This window comes from Raphanus sativus, chromosome 2 (assembly GCF_000801105.2).
Source record: "Raphanus sativus cultivar WK10039 chromosome 2, ASM80110v3, whole genome shotgun sequence".
NCBI classification, from domain to species: domain Eukaryota; kingdom Viridiplantae; phylum Streptophyta; class Magnoliopsida; order Brassicales; family Brassicaceae; genus Raphanus; species Raphanus sativus.
This window is the reverse complement of record NC_079512.1, coordinates 14016471-14037087: the sequence shown is the minus strand read 5'-3', so window position 1 is coordinate 14037087 and position 20617 is coordinate 14016471. Positions and strand designations below refer to the sequence as shown.

Genomic DNA, 20617 nt, shown 5'->3' with positions numbered 1-20617 from the left:
CTCAGGATACTCAGCTTTCATTCTTGCTTCTGTTTCCCAAGTGATAATGTCTTTGCCATTGAATTCCCATACAATCTTTAGCATAGGAACTGTCTTCTTTCTCATTGCCTTTTCCATCCGATCAATGATCCGAACCGGCCTTGTTTCTAAGGTGAGGTTCTTACCAAGATCTTTTGGAATTTCTGGCAAAACAATGTCTTGATCCGTTAGGCACTTCCTTAGTTGAGACACATGGAATACATTATGGTAAGCATCCATTTCAGATGGCAAATCCAGTTTGTAAGCCACTGCCCCAACTCTTTCAAGTATCCTGAATGGACCTAAGAACCTTGGGTCTAGTTTCCTTCTCCCAGAAACTCTTGCCCTCCCTTTGAAAGTAATCATCTTGAGATAGATTAGATCACCAACCTCAAACTCAAGATGTTTCCTTCTCTTATCAGCATAACTCTTCTGGCGGTCTTGAGCTTCCCTCATCTTTTCTTTGACCAGTTTGATCTTTTCTGTGGTCTCTTCCACAATCTCAGGACCTATTATGCTGCGCTCCCCCACTTGGGTCCAGCATAAAGGTGTCCTGCAAGGCCGCCCATACAATGCTTCATAAGGAGACATACCTATACTGGTGTGAAAGCTGTTGTTGTATGCAAACTCCACCAGTGGTAAATGCTTCTCCCATGAGTCACCCCAATCTAGAACACATGCCCTTAGCATATCTTCCAATGTCTGGATGGTCCTTTCGGACTGACCATCCGTTTGAGGATGATAGGATGTGCTCATGTTCACTCTTGTCCCTAGGGCCTTTTGAAAGGCTCTCCAGAAATAAGAAGTGAACCTAGGGTCTCTGTCTGAGACTATACTGGCCGGCACTCCATGCAGCCTCACAATCTGATCCATGTAGATTTTCACAATCTCATCCACTCCATCACCTTTCTTGATGGGCAAGAAGTGTGCAGATTTGGTCAGGCGGTCCACAACCACCCATACTGCATCCTTCTTGTTTCTGGTTGTGGGAAATCCAGTCACAAAGTCCATTGTGATGTGATCCCACTTCCATTCTGGTATGGGGAGGTTTTGTAGTAAACCACTTGGAACCTGATGTTCAGCCTTGACTAATTGACAAGTAGGGCACTTTGCCACCCACTCAGCAATGTCAGCCTTCATCCTGATCCAATGGTAATACCTTTTGATGTCTTTGTACATTTTGTTTAGTCCCGGGTGCACTGAGAACTTAGACTTATGAGCTTGGCTCATAATCTCTTCCTTTAGTCCCCGGTCACCAGGAACACTAACCCGCCCCTGTACCAAAATGGTACCATTTCTTGTGACTTGGTACTCAGTTTTATCATTCTTTGCAACCTTTTGCAAATTTTCATCCAAGCTTTGTGCTTGTTGGATTCTGGTAAGTAGATCAGCCTGGTTCACTGCCTCTAGACCCCAAGGCTCATCCTCACTAGCCAAGGTGTCTAAGTGCAGTGACCGGACCATCCCTTCCAAGATCTCAGCTTCCTTCTCGACTGATACCTCAGCTCTACGCCTGCTCAAAGCATCTGCCACTAGATTGGCCTTGCCTGGGTGATAGGCAATGTCCAAATCATAGTCGGCCACAAACTCCATCCACCTCCTTTGTCTCAAATTCAACTCAGGTTGAGTGAAGATGTACTTCAGGCTCTTGTGGTCTGTGAGAATTTGTACTTTGGCACCATACAAGTATGATCTCCATATCTTCAAGGCAAACACCACCGCGGCCATCTCCAGGTCGTGTGTTGGGTAGTTGCCCTCATGCTTCCTGAGTTGCCTTGAGGCATATGCTATGACCTTCCCATTCTGTGTGAGCACACAGCCTAATCCAGTAATGGATGCATCCGTGTACACCACATATGGTTGATCTTCCTCAGGTAACACCAAAACTGGTGCACTGGTCAGCATGTTCTTCAAGGCCTCAAAGCTCTTTTCACAAGCTTCTGACCAGATGAATTTGACATCCTTTCCAGTAAGTTGTGTCATAGGTTGTGCCACACTTGCAAACCCTTTGACATACTTCCTGTAGTATCCGGCCAAACCCAAGAAGCTTCTTACTTCAGTGGCATTCTTTGGTCTTGGCCATTCTTGTATACATTTGATCTTCTCCGGATCAACTGATACTCCCTCCTCAGACACTATGTGTCCTAGGAACCCAATGCTCTTTTGCCAGAAGCTACACTTGCTTAGCTTGGCAAACAATTGTTGCTCTCTTAGCTTCTCCAACACCAATCTGAGATGCCTCTCATGGTCTTCTCGAGTCTTAGAGTATACCAGTATATCATCAATGAAGATGATTACAAATTCATCTAAGTACTCTCTGAAGATTCCATTCATCATCTTCATAAAGGCTGCTGGTGCATTAGTCAATCCGAATGGCATAACCACAAACTCATAGTGGCCATACCTAGTCCGAAAGGCTGTCTTCCTCACATCTTCTGATGCAATGGGGATTTGATGATAACCTGATGCTAAATCAATCTTTGAGAACCATTTGGCTCCTTTCAGTTGATCTAGCAACTCATCAATCCGGGGCAATGGGTACTTATTCTTTATAGTCACCATATTCAACCCTCTATAATCAATGCACAACCTGAAGCTTCCATCCTTCTTCTTGACAAAGAGGACTGGTGCACCCCAGGGTGATACACTTGGGCGTATGAACCCCTTTTCCAACAACTCTTCAAGTTGTTTCTTTAGCTCAGCCATCTCAGCTGGAGCCATGCGGTATGGGCTCTTTGACATTGGGGCCGTCCCTGGTTCCAGTTCTATTATGAATGGGTCTGACCTATCAGGGGGAATGCCCTGTAGTGACCTAAACACATCATCAAACTCACTGACCAGCGGTATCCCGTCCGGGCCACCATCCCCTACGACCTCCTTAGTGGTGATTGTGGCTATATAAGCCTCACAACCTTGTTCCAGCATCCTTGCCGCACGGACTGCTGATAACACTAAGCATCCAGAGGCCGGATTAATACCTTGGTACCTGATCGGGGGTCCACACCCACTCTCAAACTGCACCCTTCCTCGATGACAGTCTAAGGTGGCCCGATTCTTGCCAAGCCAGTCCATACCTAGGATCACCTCGTGATTCTTAAGGCGGACCACAATCAGATCCACCGGCATTGCCTTACTATGGATCATTACTGGGATGTCTTTGACTAGACCTAGTGGGTGCATCATTTGCCCACCGGCTGCACTCACCAAGCCAAGATCATCCCTAGTTCCCATTTGGAACATACCTTTTCCAATCATATCTGGACTCACAAAACTATGTGTAGCTCCAGTATCAAATAATACATGTGTTTCCACACCACCAATACATAAGGTCCCTACATAAGACCTTCTCTAAGTATCTAGTCCATCCTAGATTCCATACCATGCCATTCTATCAAATTTAAAAATTTAAAAAGAATGGGTTTTAGAATTTTACCAGTGATCGCCTTGAAGGGTCCGGACTCATCCACATCCCTTGAAAGCTCATAGACTCGAGGTGCTGAAGTTTGGCCTTGTTTGTGGTCTGGCCGGTTGTTCTCAACACGGCCCTTGCCTTGTCCAGTTTGTAACTGGGGATAGTCCACACGGAAATGCCCTTTCTTACCACACTGATGACAAGTCCTGGCTTCACTGGTCGAGCCTTGCCCACGGTTCCTATCCGGACCAGGACAATCCCGAGCTGAGTGATCCATCTTGCCACAGCGGGTACAAGCTCCCATTGCCTTCCAGCACTCTCCTCCATGGTGTTTGCCACACTTGGGACACTCTGGCCTACCACTTGAGGTTTTACCCCCTTCAGCCGCATCCCTCTTTCTCTTCTTGTCGCCACTCTGACCGGAAGACACCACCACACTCTTGAGTTTGTGCTTGTTCTCCTCAGCCAGATTGGTCTCCAGCATTGCCATCCTTTCCACCAACTCAGAGACTGTGTTGAAGGTACGGACTGAGCAATAAGTCTTAAGCTCAGGCCTCAAGCCCCTTATGAACCTGCGGACCTGAACCTTCTCATCCTCAAGTTCCTTACCCACATACCTCCTGAGCCGGTTGAACTCTTCCTCATACTCCCTTACTGACCGCTTGCCCTGAACCAAGTCCAGGAACTTAGCCTCCAAACGGTCCCATGCTTCAGCTGGGAAGTACTTGTGGTTGAACTCAACCTCAAAGTCAGAGAACTTCACAATGGAACCATTGGTGCGCTTGTCTAGGGACAGCCACCAGTTGTGTGCATCTCCCTCCAGGAAGTGCACTGCAATGTCTCTCTGGTACTCCTCAGGGCACCTTGTAGACCTGAAGTTCCTAGCTAGCCGGTCCCTCCACTCATCTGCCTCCATGGGATCAGCACTTCCAGCAAAGTGTTTGGTTCCCAAACGGGTGATGTGCTCAAGCACCTTTAGGTAATCAACCTTCTTGGTTGTCACAACTGGTGGATCTAACTCAATCACCTCAGCAAGAGGCGCCACATATCCACCAGTCACACCAACACCAGGAGCTACCATTGGCGCTTGAGTAGTTTGACCCATAGAAGAATTCACAACTGGTGTGAACACTTGGGTCATAGCCAGCATCTGACTACCCATCAACTTGATTGCATCAAGTATCTGCTTCATGGTTGGTTCAGCCATTGGTTCATCCGGTCCAATCCTCCCATCTCCTTGGATGTTTGGATCAACCCGGTTACCAGTCTCTGAGGACTCAGCTTCTCCTTCTTGTTCATTCCTTTGCTGCCCACTTCCTGCTCCTAGCTGACTTCCAGCCGCATTCAGTGGTTGCCCGGTCTCGTCCATCTGCCTGTTCTCTCCACCCAGCTGAACCTCAGTCTGATTCACTTGAGTTTCAGTCAGGATAGCCTCACTGGTCTGACCAGTAGGTGGAACTGACAGCAACACTTGCGGATTGGGCACTGAGGCATCTCCTGCCCCGGACGCCCCTGTCCCCTCCTTAGTCTTCCGAGACTTCTTCTTAGTTCCCTTAGGACAACAAGGACAAAACACAAGGCAAAGGTTAGATTAACATTTTTATTTGCAAACCTCAAGCAATATCATGTTAACCAAAACCCAAAACCTGCCATGAGACCCAGCCGGATGTGTGATGACCTGCCCTAACCCAACAGCCTAGAATCATGCATGCTCTGATACCAACTTGTAAGACCCAAACCTGGATCCCATGATCCAACCAGTCCGCGGCCTTACCTAAACATCTAAGTGTAATTCAGCCGGTTAAGGTCCAATCTTTACTTAGTCATTTTTCAATCATTTGAGGTTCATGCAATAATAAAAACAATGCGGAAGCTTAAGGCAAACATCATCTTATATATATATATATCAAATGTGATCCATACATAGTATTCAAATCATAAGTTGCACAATAGGCTAAACATAAATCCAATGTTTACAACATGAACTACATCACACATCCCACACGGCCAAAGTCTTCATGGCTCCTTAGCCTTACCACGACCCCTGTCAGGACCTGAAATCAAAACCCACAACACATATGCATAAGATTCATGACCGATATCCTAGCAATATACAACCTAAGCATGGTTTGGACACTTAGTCCATTTCTGGCCGATTTGTGAACCATTGATTTACTCATCCAAAAACTAATTAAAACACATGATAAATCATGATAATTCATGATTAAGAGAATGGTCCAAGCGGATTTCCCAGAACCGGCCTTGATCATGTTGATCTTGGCCATGAACAACCTAACCGGCCTCATGGTACCATCTCGAAATCAATCATATAAAATTATTCTATCACTTTGATAATTCATTATAAATCCCCACTAAGAGATATCAAACGCCAAATCCCAATAACTCCCACTGGAAGCATGAGATCGGACCATACATGCCCAACCAAGGCCATGGAGAGATTACTCTGATCTGGCCAAGCCTTGGTGGCGTGTTCATGAGTTTAGACTCATAGATAACTTCAGAATTTGATAGAGAAGAGATATATTGACAGAGAAAGAACAATAGATGCAACCATCCACACATGGATCAAACGGCCAAACCACCCGGATGGATGATTCATGGCGGTTTGTACTTGGTTTGCATCCAGTACCTTAGGTGTGTGTTCGGAAGCCCCCACACTCTTCTCTGCAGCCTTCTCCTTTCCTCTGGTATCCATTTCCGATCAAGCTTCACTTGCCCACGGCTTAGAACTCACCGGAATCACCTTTGCTTCTCACGGACTGCCTTTGCGGTCTCACTTCTCTTTTCTCTCTTTGATTCTGTAGGGATTTGGGCAGAGTTTCCCCTTATGTTTCTGATGAATTATGTCGACAGAGGAGGGGTTTATTTATAGGGAAGAGGCTTGGCAACCGTCCCGGCGATGTGATTGGTCATTTGACCAACGGACACCTTTTCGCCCAAAACCGCCCAACCGCTTGCAAACCGTCCCTTTCTTCCTTTGGGCTGATCGATCTCAAGCCCACATACTTGCCCAAACACTCAGCTCCCTTGCCCAAGCAACCTAGACCCAACGGACACCCTTAACCAGCATCCGGGCCATAACCATCACTCATGGTCCGCAATGGCCGGTCAAGGCTCCATCACTCTGTCCAGCTGAGTTGAGCTGAGTGACAGTTGCCTGAGCTGAGTGAGCTACACCTCCAGCTCCTGTGAGCTGCCCAAGACTGTGTGAGCTCCCTACCAGCTCCACCTAGCTGATTGAGCTGCTTCCGGACCATGTCCAGCTTCCGGGTCACTCATCCAGCTACCATTTCCTTCTTTTCTTCTTATTCTGGTCAAGTCTCAGCTTCCTGATGCACTTAACCCTTTGTTTAGACCATGATACGCTTGCCTTTAGGTCTTTTCAACCTGGCCAGCCCAACTCCCCGCACCATGGCCTGTCCGGATGCCTTAGTTAGAACTAGGGACATGACACTAGCAGTCGTAACAGCTGCCAGAAAATTGCGACCTTACTTCCAATCGCACTCGATCGTTGTAATGACCTCACAACCGTTACGAATGATATTGCACAGCCCTAGCCAGTCAGGGCGATTGGCTAAATGGGCCATAGAGCTCAGCGAATATGATATCGAGTATAGACCTCGAGCAGCAGCGAAAGCTCAGGTCCTTGCCGACTTTATCATTGAACTAACATCCGAGCTGTTAGACTCCGAAATGGAATCTCCGAAGTGGAGCCTATTCGTCGACGGAGCCTCATCAAAACAGGGCTCCGGTATCGGTCTAAGGCTAACTTCTTCAGCAGGAGAAACCATTGAGCAGTCATATAGGCTCGGATTCAGCGCCTCAAACAACGAAGCTGAATATGAAGCACTAATCGCAGGGTTGAAACTTGCCCTAAGCCTCGGAATTCGAGAGCTAAACGCTTATAGTGATTCACAGCTAGTAGCTAGCCAGTTTCACGGAGAATATGAAACGAGGGACGAAAGAATGGGGGCATATCTCGAAGTCTTCCAGAACCTCGCTAGACAGTTCGACAAATTCGAGCTAACAAGGATCCCACGAGGAGAGAACTCCTCAGCAGATGCGTTGGCTGCTTTAGCTTCCACGTCAGACCCCCTCGTAAAACGGATCATACCCGTAGAAGGAATCGAAAAACCAAGCATCGACATAGCTACTAAAGCTGAGAAAGAGAGCAAACTAACAGAGCAACCCGAAGGTACCTACCCTGAAACGGTAGTTACCCAGGTTTTCACAACATTCTGGTTCCCAAAAACCAGAATATGCAGCTCTAAAAAACATACCTCCGGGAACACAATCCAAATCACGGAAGATATTCTTCGAAATTCAGACTCCCTAGAGCCTGATCCCAAGAATACCCCCGGGGGCACTAACTCAGACCCACTCGTCTGCAGAGTTAAAACCAGAAGCCGTACAGCTCTCAAAAAGTCATCTGGAGGTATTCCTCGGAATTCAGACTCCCTAGAGCCCAATCCTACCAATACCTCCGGGGGCACCACGACACCAGGCCCCGAACAGGAACCTCCCTCGTCTCTTCATAACAAAGTGGTAGGGAGAGAGGATTGGAGAATTCCAATCACGCAATACATCCTAGAAGGAAAGACTCCACCCAATAAATGGGAGGCTCGAAAGCTCAAAGCATTAAGCGCGAGGTATTGCGTAACTGAATCTGTCCTCCTCAAACGAAGCATTTCTGGACCTTACCTAAAATGCGTCCATGGCCTCGTTGCTATGAGACTCATGAAGGAAATACACGACGGTTCTTGCGGGAACCACTCTGGAGGAAGAGCTCTAGCCATCAGAATCAAAAGGCAAGGATATTTCTGGCCTACCATCATTGCAGACTGTGAGGCCTATTCCTCTTCATGCGACAAATGCCAGAGGCATGCACCGATTATACACCAACCTGCGGAAAAGCTGTCTAGCATATCCGCCCCTTATCCATTTATGAGATGGTCCATGGATATCGTGGGACCACTAGTAGCATCAGGAAGTGGAAAGAAGAAGCTACGCTTCCTTTTAGTCCTAACAGACTACTTCACGAAATGGATAGAAGCTGAAGCTTTCCAACAGGTAACCAGGGTCGAGGTCGAGCAATTCGTGTGGAAAGAAATCGTGTGTAGACACGGCGTCCCATACGAAATTGTAACTGACAATGGAGGACAATTCATATCCCACGATTTCAAAATATTTTGTGACAAGTGGAATATTCGCCTGACCTTCTCATCACCTCGCCGACCTCAAGGAAACGGACAGGCGGAGGCTGCTAATAAATCAGTATTAGCAAACCTCAAGAAACGCCTCGGAACCCAGAAGGAACTCTGGTCAGAAAAGTTACTCGAAGTACTTTGGGCATGTCGAACCACCCCACGAAAAGCTACAGAAGAAACTCCTTTCTCCTTAGCATATGGGATGGAAGCTGTCATTCCAGCTGAAACCATTGCTGGTAGCCTCCGCCGGGAACTCTGTACGTCCAATCCCGCAGCTAATGATCAGCTCCTAACCGACAGCCTCGATCTAATCGAGGAAAGACGGGACCGAGCTTTGATTCGCATTCAGAACTATCAGCAAGCAATGGCACGACAGTACAATTTCAAAGTCAGGCTCCGACAGTTCGCTGTAGGTGACCTAGTACTTAGGAAAGTTTTCGAAGGAACCAAGGAACCAGACGCTGGGAAATTAGGAACCAACTGGGAAGGTCCCTACCAGATCATCCACGTGGTACGACCTGGCGTTTACAAGCTCCGAAAGGTGCGAACCGGGGTACCTGAAATCAGATCGTGGAATGCCACGAATCTTAAGAGATATTATCATTAGGTACCTAAAATTCCTGAACTACGTTAGGCTTGATCCCTTGACTGGGTACGTAGGCAACTCCGTCATGAGTGCAGCCCCAACCTCATTTCAACACTTCGTCCACCACAATCAAAGGGGGCATATGTCTGATTAAAATCACACAGCCCAAGCAGCAAATGTATGATCGTTATAATACATAAATTGTATGATTACTATGATACCATGTATCCAATTATCAATAAAGCAATTATTCTCGATATCTCAATTCTTTAACAACACAGGTCCCTGCAAACACGGACCTAGAGTCCTAAAAACCCTTCTGATTAGCTCAGGTCTCGACGAACCTGGACCTAAGGTCTTAAAATCCTTCAAGCAATATCAGGTCTCGACGAACCTGAACCTAAGGTCTTAAAACCCTTACCAAATCTCCAAGGTCTTAAAATCCTTATCAAATCTCCAAGGTCTTAAAATCCTTATCAAATATCCAAGGTCTTAAAATCCTCATCAAATCACAAAGGTCTTAAAATCCTAAGCAAGTCTCAATAGGTCTTAAAATCCTAAGCAAGTCTCAACAGGTCTTAAAATCCTAAGCAAGTCTCAACAGGTCTTAAAGTCCTAAGCAAGTCTCAACAGGTCTTAAAATCCTAAGCAAGTCTCAATGGGTCTTAAAATCCCACAAACGAATTCAGGTTCCCAAGAACCTCCACCTAAGGTGTCCGAGTTGAACTCAGGTTCCTAAAAACCTTAAGCTAACCTCGATACTTCAGGAACCCCTTTTAAGGGGCCAAAAACGATCCACATCTTCCAGACTTATCATAAAATCCGAGATCTAATTCTGAGGATTCACTAAACCCTCTTAATTAGTAACCAAAGCACAGTCTCTATCGAAACTCTTAACCAAATTCGAGCTCATCCAAAAAATGACTAAGTCAAATCGAAAAACTCGAAACGAAACTGGAAACCAAGTTTTGATAGATAAAGGTTTAAAGGCCTCCTTAGGCCAACAAAGGTTCCAAGGACCTTAACATAAACAAAGGTTTAAAAGCCTCCTCAGGCTATAAGTCTTAGAAACAAATGAAACAAAGCCCATCGGGCAGAAATCCTAGAAAACATGAAAGAGCCTCAGCTCTTAAACTTCCTTGTCATCCGAGCTCTTCTCAGCTCCCTTACCGGCTGGATCTTCCTCCTCAGGAACCTCCTCCTCCATCTCCTTGTCGCTACCTCCAAGGGCGGCTTCGACTGGGGCTGAGTAAGAACCCATCAATCCCAAATTAGAACCGAACTCTCCAGAAAAGGAGAGATTAAACATATTAATCTCTAAAGTACCTGAGCTCTCGGAGAGTTGGGGAAGAGGGAGCTTGCCGATCGAGAAATCCGAGACCTGAGCCCTCTCATACGCCGCGACAGCCTCCGGCATCATCGCCACCAAGCGATCATACTCGTCTTGAGTACTCTTAATCTCGCCATCCAGCATGTCTTTCAGGAGCTCGGTGTTGGCTTGAATCTCTTGAGCATGAACCAGGAGATCGACTTCGTCCTTCTTCTTGGAGAACTTCTCCTTGACAACAACCAGAACTTTGTTGTAGGCTTCAGCTACCTCCTTCTTTCCTCTCCGGACGGCTAGCCTGACCTCAGCTTCCTTGTTCTTCTGGCTGCTCTGGGATGAAGCAATCAGCTCCTTAACCTGATACTCGGCTATCTTCCGAGCAGCGTCCAAATCCCCAATCTTCCTATTCTTTATCTGAAGATCCATAACCTGGCTTTCGATTGTCCCTTGCTGAGCATCGCATTTTGAGCCAAGCCTCTTTACCTCAGCCTGGAGATCCGAGATCAGAGCCCGCGTCTGATTGAGCTCAGTCTTGTTGGCCTTGACCAGTTCAGTGACCTGAGCTAATTCCTCAGCACTGGGGGCATTGTTAACGGCATCTTCAAATTTGAACTGAGCCCTGTTAATAGCGCCAGCCAGCTACAGAAAACAAAAAACGGTTCAGCGAAAAATCTTCCAAAGATAAAGCTAAAAGTCAAAATAGACTTCATACCTGACCCATATGATGGGCAATATCGACATACTCGTCCTTATGCGTGAGATTGGAGATCGAGGGGAGGGAACACCCGGTACTCTTCATGTGCCTCATCAGGGTAGCCAAACCCCATGGATCATCCAAAACTGATCCAGGCTTCGAATGAGCAAAGTTCCAGCCAACGGTTTCCCCTCTAGAGGAGGAGGAGGAAGACCTCGAAGGTCTGTCAATCTGGTCAGTTCGGGACCTCTTGTTCCTCGGGGGCTCAAATTCTGGAGGATCCCTCGCCATTTGAGGATTAGCTTCAGTCATCGGGACCTCGGAGGGAAGGCCAACTTCCTGAACTTTAAGCTCCGAAGAGCTAACACCTTTAGCAGGAGCAGAGCCTCCTTCGTCAAGAGCCTCCTTCACAGAATCAAGGAAGGATCCTCCTTGGTTCTTGTCACTTCCTCTAGAGGAGCTGGCAGCCTTGGTCGATCTACCCTTGGAACGGAAGGAAGGCTGAATAGGCATTTTCTGTGATTGAGTCTTCTCGGAAGTACTTGCTCCAGATGAAACTTCGAAAACTGAATCACCCTCAGAAACTAATTCATGAAAAAGATTCATCAATCACATGAGACAAATTCAAACAGTAAAAATTATGAATTAAGAATAGAAGTTTACCCTCTAAACCAGCAACCGTCACTGAATCTGGGAAGGACGCCTGGTATCGCTCAGGAAACCTAGCTGATCCAACTCTCGAAGTGGTGTAAGCTCCCCAAGTGTTAGGGCCACTACAGGAAATTCGCGCATTGATAGCAGTGCATAATAGCGTTTCTTAATTTGTGCTATGTTTAATATTTTAATAGCGTTTCTTTTTTTGTAAACGCTACGAATAGGTAGTCTTAATAAAAAAAATGGTGACGCGTAGAATACATAGCATTATGTATTTCAAAACGCTGTCGAAACTGGGAGCGGGGAGTCATAAAAAAAGACCCGCTTAACACTTAGTGAAATTTTCAGTCTCCCTCTCATCTCACTTACAGAAATGTCTCGATCGAGTTTTTCTCTTTTTTTTCATTTTCCATCTCACTTTGAGAAATTGATAGAGTGAAGACGATAATCAAGCAGCATTTCTCCCTTTGAGATATCTCTCGATCCATTTCTCCCTTTCAAAAGCCGCCGAACATCTAAAACCTAGATCTACCAGTTCGCGAAGAAAGTGTTCGATTAAAGGTTTGTTTTTGGCTCTGTCTCATCGATTTCTTATAGATCTTGGGTTTAGAAACTATAATTGGGGGTTTAGGTGTTTCGATTTCAATTTGTTTCAATTAGGGGTTTCTAATTTCAGTACTTTCTGTTTCGTTGGTTTGGGAGATGTTGCGGTAATGGACAAGTCATGGGTTTGGCTTCCAAGGTATGAACTTCTCTACAACTTTCTTTGCTTAATCTTGAACTTCTCTACAACTTCCAAGGTTTGTGCTAATCGTTTTTTATAAATTACAGGGCAACCACTGAGTATGAGGAAGGTGCACGTGGTTTTGTGTATGCATCAGCAAAGAGATTGGGTAATCCTCTACAGATGTTATGTCCTTGTATCGACTGTCGGAATGTGTGTCATCAAACTGCTGGCACAATACTGGATCATTTGGTAATTAAGGGAATGGATCAGAAGTACAAGAGAAATGCGTGTTGGAGTATCCATGGAGAGAGGAGGTCTGAGAAAATAGTTGACGATCAACATGCTGAGTTAGAAACATACGAGTTGTTTAGATCTGCCTGCTTTGAAAATGGTTCAGAATCCTCGAATAAGGATGGAGAACAGCCTGAAGTTGTTGGGAGTCAAGAAGAACTTGAGTTTAAGAAGAAATTAGAGGATGCAGAAACTCCTCTATACTCGGAGTGCCCAAACTACACCAAAGTTGCAGCAATTATGGGTCTCTACCGCATCAAAGTGAAGAGTTCGATTTCAGAGAATTACTTTGATCAGCTTTTAAGTATGGTTCATGACATGCTTCCCAAGGGTAATGTGCTTCCAACATCAACATCTGAGATAAAGAAGTTCTTGAAGATATTCGGTTTTGGATATGATATCATCCATGCGTGTAAGAATGACTGCATTCTTTACCGGAAACAGTACGAGGTGATGAGTAGCTGTCCAAGGTGTGGGGCTTCAAGATGGGAAGTTGATAAGCATTCTGGTGAGACAAAGAATGGGATTCCAGCAAAGGTACTCAGGTATTTCCCTATAAAAGAAAGATTCAAGAGGATGTTTAGATCGGAGACAATGTCTAAGGATTTGCAATGGCATTTCAGTAATGCTTCTGAAGATAGAACAATGAGACACCCGGTTGACTCATTGATGTGGGCTCATGTCAATGCTAGATGGCCTCTTTTTGCAGCTGAACCGAGAAACCTACGACTTGGTATATCTACAGATGGGATGAACCCGTTTTCTATCCAGAATACGAAGCACAGCACATGGCCAGTTATGTTGGTGAACTACAATATGCCTCCGACGATGTGCATGAAGTCAGAGAACATAATGCTAACCCTTCTGATACCTGGTCAAACTGCCCCAAGTAACAACATCGATGTTTATCTTGCTCCTCTGATTGATGATCTGAATGATTTGTGGAATGAAGGTATCAAGATATATGACTCATTATCCAAGGAGAATTTTACACTGAAGGCTATACTATTGTGGAGTATCAGCGACTATCCAGGTTTGGGGACCTTGTCTGGTTGTAAAGTGAAAGGGAAACAAGGATGTAATGTATGTGGGAAGTATTCACCTTCTAAGTGGTTGAAGTTTAGTCGGAAGTACGTCTATTTGGGAAATAGGAAACGACTTAGGCCTGGTCATCCTTACCGACGACGAAGGGTTTGGTTCGACAACACTACAGAGGAAGGGACGGCTAATAGAATTCAGACAGGAGCTGAAATATTTGAGCTGCTTAAGGATTATAAGAATGAATTTGGGAAACCTTTGGAGAAGAAAAGCAAAAGGAAAAGATCAGGTTTGTGTGATGGTGAGGAGCTTAGACATGAAGAATATGAAGAAGACTCTGACCAATGGAGTGGAAGAAACGTTCTATTCTATTTGATTTACCCTACTGGAAGGTTAGTCTCTATTAAAAAAACGTGTAAATTCTTTATCACTTTCTGTGACTAATTTATGTTTTTGTTTGTTGAGTTAGGATATGCCGGTGCGTCACAACATCGACGTAATGCATGTGGAGAAGAATGTCTCTGATGCTATTCTATCCCTTTTGATGCACAATACTAAGTCAAAAGATGGTGTCAAAGCACGACAAGATTTGGAGGACATAGGGATTCGACGTAACTTACACACTCAGCAACGTGGGAAGAAAATGTACTTACCTCCTGCTGCTTATTGGCTGAGCAAGGAAGAGAAGAAGAGATTCTGTAAGAGATTATCAGAATTCAGAGGACCAGATGGCTACTGTGCGAACATTGCAAATTGTGTCTCACTTGATCCTCCTCTGATTGGTGGTCTGAAGTCTCATGATCATCACGTTCTTCTGCAGAACTTGTTACCAGTAGCTTTGAGAGGGTTGCTGCCAAAAGGACCTAGGACTGCAGTTAGTAGATTATGCAACTTCTTTAGTAGATTATGTCAGCGTGTAATTGACCCAGAGAAGCTAATAACACTGGAGTCTGAGCTTGTGGAGACGATGTGCCAAATGGAGAGGTTTTTTCCTCCATCTCTTTTCGATATAATGTTCCATCTCCCAATACATCTAGCTAGAGAAGCACGTTTGGGTGGCCCGGTACACTTTAGATGGATGTATCCATTTGAAAGGTACATAGTATTTTCTGGTTTTTCTTTTTAGTTGTTATAAGCAAATATCTAACAAATTTTTCGTATGATGGACAATTAGGTACATGAAAACACTTAAATCGTTTGTTAAGAACTTCGCTAGGCCAGAAGCATGTATGGCAGAGGGTTATATGTCAGCTGAATGTATTGCTTTTTGCTTGGAGTTTCTAAAAACATCTGTACCAGTTCTAGAGTCTGCAAATCGTAATGAAGATGTTGATTTGGATGAGCATATACTTGAAGGGCGTCCAATTCATAAGGCTACAGAAGTTACACTATCTGATAAAGAGCTTGACATTGCTCACAGATATGTGTTAATGAACACGGGTGTTGTGAATCCATATGTTGAGTAAGTGTGAATCCATATAGTTTATAGTTAATATATGATAGGTTTAGTTAATTATTCTAACTCTTTGGATTTGTAAATCAGAATGCATCTTGAAGAATTACAAGAAAAGGACATCCGTTGCAGAAGAAATCAAACTCTTTTGTGGAAGTTACATGGAGAACGGTTTTCACAGTGGCTAAAAGAAAAGGTATTTACAAAGTTCTCTATACATCTCTTCTAGTTTACTCAGTATTGATTCACTAATAATCATAATGGTTTTGTTTATATCAGATCCCTACTAATTCAAAAGAGCATTCGACCCAACTAAGATGGTTAGCATTTGGTCCAAGACATAATGCTCAAACCTATAATGGCTATATCATCAATGGACATCGTTTTCATACTGAATTCTTAAAGCGGAAGACTCAGAACAGTGGAGTAGCATATGAAGCTTTTGCTATGTGTAGATCAAGTGTGAAAGATACCAATCACGTTGCAGATGTCGTTTCTTACTTTGGAGTGATACAAGAGATAATATTGTTGGACTACCACATGTTCCAGGTTCCATTATTCAAGTGTAAGTGGGCCAACAAAGGGAATGGTCTCAAGGAGGAAGATGGCTTTATGCTTGTGAACTTCAGCGTTAACCAAGCAGCATTTCTCCAAGATCCATACATTATGCCTTCTCAAGCAAAACAAGTGTTTTACTCCAGAGAAAATGACTCATCAAATTGGAGTGTTGTAATGAGAGCACCGCCAAGAGGGTATCACGAGTTAGAAACCGAAGAAGAGTTCGTAGCTGCGCCAATAACCATCGAAGAGAATGATGATTTGGGGAATGAATCTTCTGATGATGATAGTTTCTGTGTTAGGGCTGATTGTGATGGGGTCCTAGTAGTTGAATAATTGGGCTAGTTCGTTAGTTAGTAGTTAGCATTATTAGGTAGTTAGTATTATAAGGTAGTTAGTAGATGATTCTAATGATTATAGTTTCAGGTAAACATTATGAAGGAGAAATCTGTTGCACGTACAGTTCGTCGCAGTAAGCGCCAGAAAGGTGAAGATGCGAGTGTTGAGCCATTGAAAACTCAGAGAAGACCCAGAAAGCTTACTGGTCAAACAGCAGAAGACACAGCAACTGATATGCAGATCGGTACTCAGGAATCTGCATTGGAAGAACATCCTCGTGAAGAAGTAGTATCACCAGAAAAGGAGATAGAAAACGAGGATCCAGAAAACGAAGGAGATTCACCAGAAAAAGATGGAGAAGATCCAGAAGACGAAGGAGAAGAACCAGAAGACGAAGGAGAAGAACAGAAGACGAAGGAGAAGAACTAGAGGAGAAGAACTAGAAAAAGGAGACGCAGATGATACGCAGCATCCAAGTGAATCAGTCCTTGGTGAGCAGCCAAGTGAATCAGTCCAAGGTGAGCAGCCAGAGACCAAGACAAAGAGACGAAGAGGGCGTACTAGGATGAGTAAAGTGGCTAAAAACATTGAAGACAAGGTTGAAGTTGAATTTATATCTCTCGGTGAACATGTAGGGGATGGATCAGTAACACTTTCCTCATTTCTTGGTCCACTTGTGAGAGAGCATGTACCAGTCCTTCTTGGAGATTGGAGGCACCTTGATGAACAGATCAAGGATACAATGTGGGAGGAAATTCAGGTATTTTCTCACCTGAAAATAGTAAAAAAGCTTTCATTACATAACTTCTAGCATTGTGTTAAGTTCTGAAACTCTTGTAGGCGAGGTTCAAACTGACAGAACAGTGGCAAAAAGAAGCTGTGTTAAAGCAGATGGGGTGTATATGGAGGTCTTCAAAGTCAAGGCTTGTAAGCCTTGTGCGAAATGTAGGGAGCATGGAAGAACTTACTAAACTAAAACCAAGCAATGTTCAATCTGCGTCAGCTTGGATGAATTGGGTGAAGACAAAGAAAGGAAAAGATTTTAAGGTCACTAGTGACAAATTCAGGGAATTGAGGAGAAACCAGATTCCTCACACAACTAGTCGCAAGGGAATGGTTCGCTTGGCTCATGAAATGGTATGATTATACTTTTAAAATATTCCAGTCTCTTGTAATAATGTAATATCCTTTTGTCACGTGTAGAAGAAAAAAAGTTCAAACCCCACGCAAGTGACTAGGAGTAAGGTCTGGATAGCAGGACATACACATTCAGATGGGAGACCTGTGAGGCCTGAGTTTGAAGATACTATTGTAAACATTCCAAATTCTTTTTCTGAGTTCTTGTTGTCTAAATCTTCAGTTTCTTATGCTATTACTGTCTTATTCTTTGAAATCAGGAAAAAATCAAAACCCTTGATACTGAAATGGAATCCACTGCCAGTACGAGTGTTAACGACGATGCTGTGAGTCAGGTCCTAGGAAAAGACAAACCAGGAAGGATTAGAGGAATGGGCAGAGGAATAACTGCTACGAAGATAGCATTCATGCAGGCCAGAGACTCACATGTACTGAAACTTGAAGCTAAGCAAGCTGAATTGCAGGATGAACTTCGTGGTTTGAAGGATGTAGTTCGTGGATTAACTGCATCAAAAAGTGTAAGTTTAACTTCTCTTTTTCTTTTTCGTGAATGAATTTTGTGGTTGCCAGAGACTCACATTAGTGTTTAACTTATCTTTTTATTTTTTCTCTCAGAATCATGTTGACGGTGTCTCCAATTCTGAGTTCAGTGATCTGAGCAAAGGACCTAGGTGTCAGATTTTAGACTGGTGTTCAGTAGATGATGTTGTCATCGGAGAAGGAGAATTCTGCTCATCTGAACCAACTTACAAAATTGGACGAATTCCACTTGGTATGCATGCTGGTGCTATTTTAGTTAAGTCTGTTACAAATGAAGAAGCACCTATCTGGAGGCCTACGACATCTGTTACCACACTTGGCCAAGCCATTGGAATGAAAATAGCATGGCAACTTGAGAAGCTCATTCTGGATGAAGACTACTCAGAAAATATGGTAAGTAAATATGTAAAGAAGCTAGTACAGAATCATGTTGATAACTAATCTAGTGTTGTTTCTGTAGCCTACAGAGGGAGAAGGCGATAAAATCCTAATCTATGATTGGTCAAAGGAGGATGTACTTGTTGCTGAGGGTCGTCTCCAGTCAACTGACCCAAAAAAACTGGTTAACAACATTCCATTGGGTCCTAGTGCTGCTATTGTCAAAGTAGATAGGGTAGTTAATGAAGATGGTTCTCTATGGAGACCAAATGTGGAGAAGTTGATGATTGGTGATGCACTCGGTGAGAACATCCCATGGCCTATCCATAAGATTCTTAAGGCTACTGTACAAGCAAACAGAGATGAACTGATGTCTAGAAGTAGATCGCGTGCGGTAAGTCTCTAAACATTCTCAGTTTTTATTGTGGTTGGTAATTTTCTGCTGTTGCTGAATTTGTTGTGTGGATTTTCTGTTTAGAGTGCAAGTAACAGCTCTAACACCAGCAAGAATGAGAAAAAGAAGTGCATCCTCTTAGATTGCAAGGGATCAGGAAAAAAGGTTGCAGAAGGTCGAGTTTCCTCGACTAATCCAGATGATGTCGTTCATTTTGTTCGGTTAGGCCCCAATGCAAGCAAGATATGGGTTGATGTTCCTCTGATTGAAGATGCACCACTTTGGAGACCTAATTCAGAACTTCAGATCATTGCTGATGCTCAAGGAAGTATAGTTGCTTGGCCAAATGACAAACTCCTTTACATATGAATGCTCAAGGAATGTCTCACAAGAAATCTACTATGTTGTTGTACTTTTAAAAAACGTGAATGCTCTTTAGTACTTTAAAAAACATAAGCCTTATGTCTGTGTTGATTTGTATGATTTGTACCACCTTGAATATTTAGTGTGTTGCTTGGTTATTATATTTTTCTTAAAAATATGCATTAAATAAAGTATATAAAAACATTTGCATTAATAATAATACAAAATAATGTTTCAAAAATATAAATCGAAAACCCTAAATGGTTTAGGGTATATTTAGGGTATAGAGTTTAGGGCATATTTAGGGTATAGTTTAGGGTAAAATTCATACAATTTATTTAATCTAAAATAAAGTTAAGTTTAAATTAAATTCTGTAACAATAATATCATGAAATCTAATCTTACAATTTATCAGTTATTCAAAACCTAAACTCTAAAATCAATACCCTAAATGGCTTTGTATACATATGTGTGTCAAGTATTTCAATCATGACATCTATTTCATAAATTATAAATAACTAGTCACAAAAAGAATTTTCAGATGATTTGTAATGTTTTTACGATTGTTAAAATAATTACCAATTAACTATAACACCTTTTTATTTCATACAATTATTTTAAAAACATTTTAAATCACCATTTATGAATAACATGCTAAATCAGCCAATCATAGTATATCACCAAGATAGCTATTATAAACCACACGATCAGATTAGAACCTTCTCACATCTCACCGTTAAATCCATTGTCTCAGTGAGAGCCAATCATATTATATCACCAGGATAGCTATTCAAAACCACACGATCTGATTAGCTACTCACATCTCACCGTTAAATCACCTTCTCACATATCACTCGTAATCGAAGATCTCGATATCTCTCTCTCTCGTTTCCCTGAAAAGAAAGCTCATCTCTCTCTCATCTCGATCTCTCTCTCTCTCTCTCTCGTTTCCCTCAAAAGAAAGCTCCACGATCTCTGCAACCTTCTCTTATGTCTTAGGCTCCAAGATCTCTGTAACCCTTACCTTCTTTGTCGATATCTGTAACCCTCTCCGACGATGAACCCTTACTTTTGCCGTCTTCTGTGAAGAGATTTGGGTAAAACTAATCGTCTATTTGTCGTATCCTTGTAATTTTCCTTGAAGAGACTGCTTCTGATACTGTTTCTTTTTGTAGTTTTCCTAAAGCTCGAAGGAGCAAAGGAGGCAGGGACTCCTAAAGGTTAGGTCTTTCTTACATAGCAATTAGATGAGACACATAGAACTGATGTTTAGGTTTCTCTGTTTGCAGGTTTCTAATTGAGGATTTCATACGGTAATCTTATTTCTAATTGACAATTTCCTTTAATTTGTTGTTATAATATTGTTCAATAATTTATTTGTTTCTTTGATTCAGAAATGCAAGCTAGGAAAGAAATAGTCTTAGCACTTCCGGCACCAGCAGTGCTTAGGATCATTCCACCACGCCACCAACAGCCAAGA

At 43.4% G+C, this 20617-nt stretch overlaps 2 protein-coding genes across 2 annotated transcripts; one reads left to right on the top strand and one right to left on the bottom strand.

Moving 5' to 3' along the window:
• Positions 1 to 729: 729 nt before the first annotated feature.
• On the bottom strand, positions 730 to 12057 carry LOC130508557 (uncharacterized; the record flags this gene model as incomplete). Its single annotated transcript, XM_057004123.1, has 10 exons — positions 11988 to 12057; positions 11748 to 11849; positions 11513 to 11651; positions 11130 to 11190; positions 11001 to 11060; positions 4694 to 4982; positions 3978 to 4549; positions 2667 to 3345; positions 1552 to 2453; positions 730 to 795 (listed from the first exon to the last, which is right to left on the bottom strand). Coding segments are annotated over exons 1-10 (2940 nt in total), but the record flags the coding sequence as incomplete, so codon positions are not given.
• Positions 12058 to 16765: 4708 nt separating this feature from the next.
• Positions 16766 to 19272, top strand: LOC130501722 (uncharacterized). The gene is made up of 7 exons (XM_056996554.1): positions 16766 to 17085; positions 17166 to 17462; positions 17529 to 17636; positions 17723 to 17980; positions 18078 to 18395; positions 18463 to 18774; positions 18859 to 19272. The coding sequence occupies exons 1-7, from the start codon at positions 16891 to 16893 to the stop codon at positions 19141 to 19143; spliced, it is 1773 nt and encodes a 590-aa protein (XP_056852534.1). The 5' UTR covers positions 16766 to 16890; the 3' UTR covers positions 19144 to 19272.
• Positions 19273 to 20617: the final 1345 nt, after the last annotated feature.

Coding starts and splice junctions, on each gene's coding strand:
- LOC130501722 (XM_056996554.1), top strand. CDS start 16,891: ATGAGTAAAGTGGCTAAAAACATTGAAGACAAGGTTGAAGTTGAATTT. Junction 17,086..17,165: donor CAATGTGGGAGGAAATTCAG/GTATTTTCTCAC, acceptor AAACTCTTGTAG/GCGAGGTTCAAACTGACAGA. Junction 17,637..17,722: donor CTGAGTTTGAAGATACTATT/GTAAACATTCCA, acceptor CTTTGAAATCAG/GAAAAAATCAAAACCCTTGA.